This window comes from Branchiostoma floridae, chromosome 1 (genome assembly GCF_000003815.2).
Source record: "Branchiostoma floridae strain S238N-H82 chromosome 1, Bfl_VNyyK, whole genome shotgun sequence".
Lineage (NCBI taxonomy): Eukaryota > Metazoa > Chordata > Leptocardii > Amphioxiformes > Branchiostomatidae > Branchiostoma > Branchiostoma floridae.
In genome coordinates, this window is record NC_049979.1 from 18,490,453 (window position 1) to 18,497,349 (window position 6,897).

Here is a 6,897-nt window from a genome sequence, read left to right on the forward strand (position 1 = left end):
GATTTCATGATTCAGCTTTTTTGCATTGGTACAGTTTAAGGAGTTACAGAGTTTCATAAAATAAAAAACCTAAACCAGGAAGTCTAGCTGCAGTCCCAAGGTTCCCCACCAGGAGGCCCAAAATTGAACTTGCCTTACAACACCTATCCACATAACGTTACCAAGTATCACCGCAACCTCAAAAAATGTACAAGAAAACCGAACACCTGAACCGAGCACACATGTGCACACATGCCCAGCAAAACTATTAACGTTATAGCTGCATTTTCATGGACGTGATATCAAAAACAGTTTTATAGCTGCATTTTCATGGACGTGATATCAAAAACAGTACCATGCTTCATCTCAACTGTGAGTGCCTTCTTTTTTAAACCCAGCCTCTTTACCTCGACCTTTTTTCAACCTCCTTGCCTAAAGTTTCCTTATAACAGTTACATTCCTACAGTGCGCTGTTACCATGACCTATACATTCATATTACCTTTCCCTATACATTCCTATAGCATAATCATTACTCAGATTGGGTACCTACTGGCTGTGAATAATGTAACTGGCAAACAAAATGTCGGCGCGTCCACCATGCTGCTCCATCTGGGTAATCTCAGCTGATGATATTGTCCCAAAGGAGTTCTGCATGCAGTATGGAGCAAAAGCGGCATCTAGCAGATTTTGAAAAAATTGCAGCAAATGCTACGCGCTACAAATGCTGTCTTCACTTATTAAAGAAGGTGTGGAAGTTAGTCACAGATATCAGAATTAATTAACGCTTTCGTTAGCTTTTTATAGCGGACATCAGAAAATATAGCGATTTTTGTAAGCCTTTTTGCAAGATTTATGTAAGAGATTGAACTCCTCTTTCGCAAATGGGCTCATCCATTTTGGCGCATGCGTATAGCTTTCATTCCAGAGAGGAAAATTTGAAGTTTGGGCAAAACAGGTGTTGGAGCTGAAATATTTACTTCTTTCAATAATCAAGTCACAATGGATGGCGAAGAATTGGACTGGACGACTGAGAACAAGCCAAGAGTGAGTTGAAGAACGTTTTAAGATCTTAATATAAGGTCTTAAGGGTCACAGGAAAAGAAAGAATTTGTGGACTTTCTAGGGGGGGGGGGGGGTCCGAAAATATAAGAATGCATTGATGACTTGATGTAATACTGTAGTCTGCAGGGTTCCCTTTGCAATCTTTCACACAATTAGTTATAGCATTGCCTTATGACATATATTGCATTGCAGTAATTAGTGTAGGTAACCAATTTATTGGACAATCATGAACATAAAACTCTTCAGTATTTAAAAGTTACCCATGGATGTTTTAGGAGCCAGTCAAATGAAGCTTGCGGAGTAAGGATCTCAACATTTTGCTCTGTTCTGTAGGAGGTGCGGACAGGTCGGCGGGCGAGGGCGGCTCCAGCCTTCACACTGGAGGACAGCGCTGGTGGAATAGACGATGATGACATTGGCAATGACATTGGAGGGGGCAGCAGTGTAAGGGACATTCATGCATCTTGGATCATGCCCCATCTTTTATTGGTTCCTATGACAATGCATGTGATCACGTATGACCAAGGACTGAGGTGATCCAGTGATTCAGACTCTCATAATACCGATAGTGCTAGCCTCTAGTCATGAACAGCATCTTGATAAGCAAATGGAGTAGAAAGTCTCCTGGCTCCTTGGATTCGAACCTGCTACGAACCCGGGCCACCAGACCACAAACCCAGCACCGCAAACCACCATGCCAAAATCTCAGAGCCTTTGGCGTGGTCAGTTTGGCAGCACTTGAATCCCACTGTTTCACTACTCCCCCTTTTCTTTTCAAGCTTCGTCCTCAAATCTCCGAGTTCGATATCCCTGTGTGGCACATCTTCTAGCCTGTTACTTACAGGGTAAGCATGAAAACCAGTGTATGAAAGGAGTAGAAACATTCTCCTGGCTCACCAAGCACCGCAAACCACCACACCAAAAGCTCAGAGCCTTTGGCATGGTCAGTTTGTGGCACTTGAACCCCACCGTTACAAATGATAGACTACTAGTAAGTACTTTTCTTTGAGTGAGAGCTGGTCATCTCCTGTTGCACAGGAATGTCCTGAGGTCACTGTACTATTGATATACATTGATTTTTCTTGTTGCCCCAGTCCCCGGGACCGCCGCGTCCCTGCAGACGACAGGGAGGCTGGGCAGACGATACAGGCAAGGAGAAGAAAAGGTAGAGAATGGCGAATGTTGGGAATAGGAAATATTTCATAAACCATCTCATGTCAATCATCACAACAGTCTTACTCCATCACAATCAAATGTTTTCCTCCATCTTATGATTTTTCTCCTATCATTACTTATTGCTGAAAAACTATTTTCTTTATAGATTTTCTAAGGATCAGGTTTTGGCTGTATGTTTTGTTTGGTGTTTTATGTTATGTTTATTGAGTGCACGCCTTTTTATTTGATTTGGTGCTTTTGATTTGCTTTTCTATAGTAAACTTTATTGTTGTTAGTAGAATCTTTTTATCCTCTAGTCTCAGAAGGTGTACATGATTCCTCAATACCAGTGACTTATATATTTATCTTTTCTTTGCTACTTTCTTATATGTACTGTCTCCCTCAGTCATTTAACTTGCATAAAATTGTTTCAGCAGTAACCAGATATGCCTGTTCTGCATTTCAATAAAGTGTATCACAACCAACACATTAACCTTGAATGGCCTTCACTGTGAAAAAAACAACAGTTAACAACTGTACATACCAATATTCTGTTCTAAAGAATTGTCTTATTGTAGTCTGGTAGGGAAATCTTTTCCAAATGTTTCAAAATGTAAGCATACACCAAAGACAATCCCCAGCACTTCTATAATCTGTTCCAGGGCTCGAAATACCACCTGCATATGCAGGTTAGTGCTGGTAAAATAGGAGCTGTGCAGGTATTTCTGGTGTCTACCTGCACCTAATCTGCACTGGTCCATGATTGTACTGGGTTTTCTACATAAATGTCCTATGATGTAGGTGTATGTGGATTGTTATTAACTGCACAATTACCACCTATAAAGTATGAAAGAAAAATGGTTCCATAACAATTTTAGTATGATCCATACTTCCTAAATTCGGAGTGGTGCAGGTAAAATTTGTCTGGTGCAGGTAATTTTCAATGTTACCTGCACCAGAGCAGGTATGCAGAAAAAAGTATTTCGAGCCCTGTGTTCTGTTACAATAATCCGAAGATTTTTCTTCTTTCAGTCCATACGGGATAAATTGTGGTAATAAGTGTTTTGCTACCAAATGACTAATGCACAAAGACTAGAAAGATTACTATATATCAGGAAGAAACTCCAAATGTCACCTCACCAAGTAATGCCATGGAAATTGATTATATGATGGGATATTTTTAAAGGCTAAAAGTAACAATAACTTTATGTCAGACTAGAGTTTGACGGATGACTGTTGGTGACAGTAGATTATTTTAGGTGACGGTAGCAGGACTAGTATCTAACTGGTGTAGGCTGCACATTTTCAGACTTTGTTCCTGACCTAACAACTGCTGAAGGTACTGCAGTATTCTACCTTCTCAGCTTTATACTCTTTCATGTAGAACTCTTTCTTTCTTTAAATAAAACTATACTGTACTTGCAGTTACTTACTGTCTACTTCAGCCTTAAAAAGAAGTAAACTTTCAATAACTCTGCTTCTTCTTTTCATTACTGTCATCATCACCTCACACATGTAGTTGATAGTGGCCATTAGTGATACATACATGTATGTGTGTTAAAAATCATCCCATATAACCAGTAACAGTACCTCATCATTAATGGATTTCTCTTTTTTGTGGGAATGCTTCATTTGTGGACCATGTAGACCAGAGTAAGTAGCAAGAATTGTTGTTGTCTTGTTGGTCATGTCATAATTTCTTCTCCAAGAAGAATTCATAGTAATTATGATTCTTCCTGCATGTGAAATAAACCTGCTTGTTGTATATGCTTTACACAATCAATCTTATGGCTTAAACAGTATCAATTCATCACAACAGATGATATGGAACTTGGATGCTTTGACTTTATTTCTGCTTTTTTTAAATATTGTAAGGCCATTCTGTTCAATAGTATTTCTTTAAGTGAGTGAGACAAGAGTAATGATGAGGGTAAATTTAATTAATGCTTCAACTTTTACATACTTTTGTAAGTTAGCCTTCTTCCCAGTTGTAGTTTTGGTCATGTATAAAAACCATATTTTTGATTCTATTGAATTAGTCTTTATCGAACGTACTCTGTTTAAAGAAGATACCTTACAAACTAATGAAAATAGCTATTATTTCTAAAAACATGTGATTTGATTTAGTGTTATGTTTTCATTCTATAGGGGGAAGAAGTCTATGGATGATGCAGTAGAAGAGTAGGTTTTCACTTTGGCTGTTTCCACTATATCCCTTCTCATTGATGCCTCCTAGCAGTTAAGATATGTACTGCAGGTTGAGTGTATGTGATGTGGAGTAATATTGGTGTGCAGTTGCATGTATTTGATGTGAGAATGCAACTAAGATAGACAAAGTAGTGCCTGTTGAAATCTTTAAGAGGTAAATAACAACAAGTATGTAAAATGATTTCTCCAATGAAAATTTGATAGGATGGGAACAATTTAAAGTAACTTCATATGGTTAAGAAAACATTTAATGTTATCTTCATATTATGTGAATGCACCTTGTAGCATTCTGACCAGTTGGTACATTTTAACATGTGGTGAGTTGAAGTAGGTTTTTTTAGAATCATTTTTGATCAGCTATAGTTAATATCTTTTTTTTAACTCTGATATGCCAGAGATGGATTCCTGAGGATGATAACTGAAAGGTACAAAAACTTGTGTGGCAAATTTCTCTCAGCACAGAACTGCCACCTTGCAATCAAGTCGCACACTGCATTGCACTCTTATATCAACATCACAATAACTTCTATCTCTGAAACTGTACATAGAGATGTATTTGGTAGTGTCACACTGGCAAACTTGAACTGGAAAAACTGCATGGTTAAAACTTTCAGAAAGAAAACATCAACATGAAAAAGTTCTCAGAGATTATAATGAATAGCTTTGTCAAAAAATTAAAAGAAAGTTGAGGCCTGAAGAAGATAAATCACAGCCAAATGTCAGACCTACATTTCCAGGACTGCTCATTAGTAAAAGGTGTTAGTGGATTAAACCATTACAGTGAAGTTTGTTGTGTCCCGTGGAGTTTAATTCAGTGTTTGATTAAAGCCATTTTTGTTCCACCCCAGCGCCCGTCTGCGGTCCGACTCGCCACCGCGGAGGGATGACTCTGATGAGGGTGAGCCTCCTGATTACAGCAGCCCTGTACTACTGTAGATATACTCTATGTCTGTGCAGATGATATTACACATTGTACTACAGAATGGTGCAATATCACAAAACTATTACATAGACTAGTAGGACGTCTTGTATGTTTATGACGTGCAAGTTGTAGATGTAGCAGCTCATGTAGGCAGCTTGTCTTGAAGTGTCCTACTGGCACTTATCTGTAAATGGCAATAACTAGGATATTTTAGGGTACCCAGTATGTGTAATTACACTCAGGAGCAGAGACACACCTCTTCTGTATGCTGTAATTTAATTTGAGTCCTATTTGATGAAGAGGTCTGGTATTTATGTTGCTATTGGAGGAAATGTTATTTTTAGGACCTGTAGTGTTTTGGATCTTACAGAATGCTCAAGAATCAGACCCTTGGGTCCACAACATCAGGGAAAACCTCATTACTTTGTGTGATGACTTGGAAACATTCCTAGTTGATCTAGCTATGATCCTTATATACGGCTGACAATTTTACACATTGCAATTGGATACCACTTCATCCATATTTGATTTTTAAAGAAGAAGTCTTCCAAGTGTAGTGTTGTAAAAGTGATTTTCAAATAAGTCCTCCAAAATATAAGGAACAGAGGATAGTGTTTAATTGTAAACTATATCAGAAGATCCCCACTGCATTTTTTTCACATAATCTGTTAATTCTCAAAATGACTACCAACATGAGTAATTCTGGCGGTGTACATGTACTCACCAGTTGTTGATAACATCTAACTTTTCAAATATCTGGTGCGCACATTCTCAATTTGATGTGAGGATTGCCGTCCAGCTAAGCTGCATAAAACCAATCCCCCGATTCCCTGGTTAGTTCTCTCTAATGTTGGATGTTGCTGTGATGATAGACAGACAGCCCATGTAGTCAGGGAGCCTAGCACCATCAGTAATGCACAGAGGTGGGGGCTGCCATTGACCAAATGTCAGACAGTTGGACATGCATCCCCCATCTCCTGCCAAACACTTCTACTGTTATTTCATGGTAGACTTGAGGGGAGCTCACATCATGAACCCACTGTAGATGGGGTCTCTTCACTTCCAGGCTCTGAAGCAGAACTAAGGAGACTTCTATCGGAGACGTGGTAGGCAGGCAATCCAATAGGTGGAATTAATTTGCAGATTCAGTAGGAAGGATAAAAGGGTCCTAAGGAGGTGTGAAATATGTGCAGTTAGATAATCAATATGCTGAGTATTCCTCGGGGTGTGTACCTTCTTTTGTAATTTGTTCAGAACAAGGAGAACAAGAACTTTTCTGTTCTGATCACCAGCATCAAAAGGGAAAATTTTTTTGGCACGGCTGGCTTCTTAACTTCTCACATTGACATGTTTGGAATGTGTTTCACCCTGGGTCAAGGCTGTGTGCAGGGGACATTTTGGATTGTCCCATTATCACAGTGTTAGATAAAGGCTGCTATTTCCCACCATGGCCTACGAACTCTCCCTTTAATGTGAGTTATAAGCCTCATTTCTTTATGCATCATTTCATATCTTACCACCCAACTGCCTGACCTGCTGACACGGGGAGATGTGAGTGAGGTGCAGTAAT

At 39.1% G+C, this 6,897-nt stretch overlaps 2 protein-coding genes across 4 annotated transcripts in view; one reads left to right on the forward strand and one right to left on the reverse strand.

Annotated features, from left to right (window-relative positions):
- The window catches only part of LOC118426326 (serine/threonine-protein phosphatase PP1-beta catalytic subunit-like), a 25,286-nt gene extending 24,637 nt beyond the window's left edge, over window positions 1–649 (reverse strand). For 2 of the 3 annotated variants that reach the window (XM_035835647.1, XM_035835639.1), the window contains exon 1: window positions 531–594. In XM_035835647.1, the coding sequence (XP_035691540.1) occupies window positions 531–579 (49 nt within the window). In that variant the 5' untranslated portion in view covers window positions 580–594. Of the gene's footprint in view, window positions 1–530 lie in introns of all 3 variants that reach the window. The other variant, XM_035835653.1, reaches the window with a different exon arrangement.
- A 188-nt stretch (window positions 650–837) lies between these two features.
- Window positions 838–6,897, forward strand: part of LOC118426356 (intraflagellar transport protein 43 homolog A-like) — a gene marked incomplete in the record, with an annotated part of 11,455 nt that continues 5,395 nt past the window's right edge. The window contains 6 exon segments of the mRNA XM_035835689.1: window positions 838–1,024; window positions 1,376–1,486; window positions 2,137–2,207; window positions 3,845–3,850; window positions 4,346–4,378; window positions 5,254–5,303. Coding sequence (XP_035691582.1) covers window positions 980–1,024; window positions 1,376–1,486; window positions 2,137–2,207; window positions 3,845–3,850; window positions 4,346–4,378; window positions 5,254–5,303 — 316 coding nt within the window.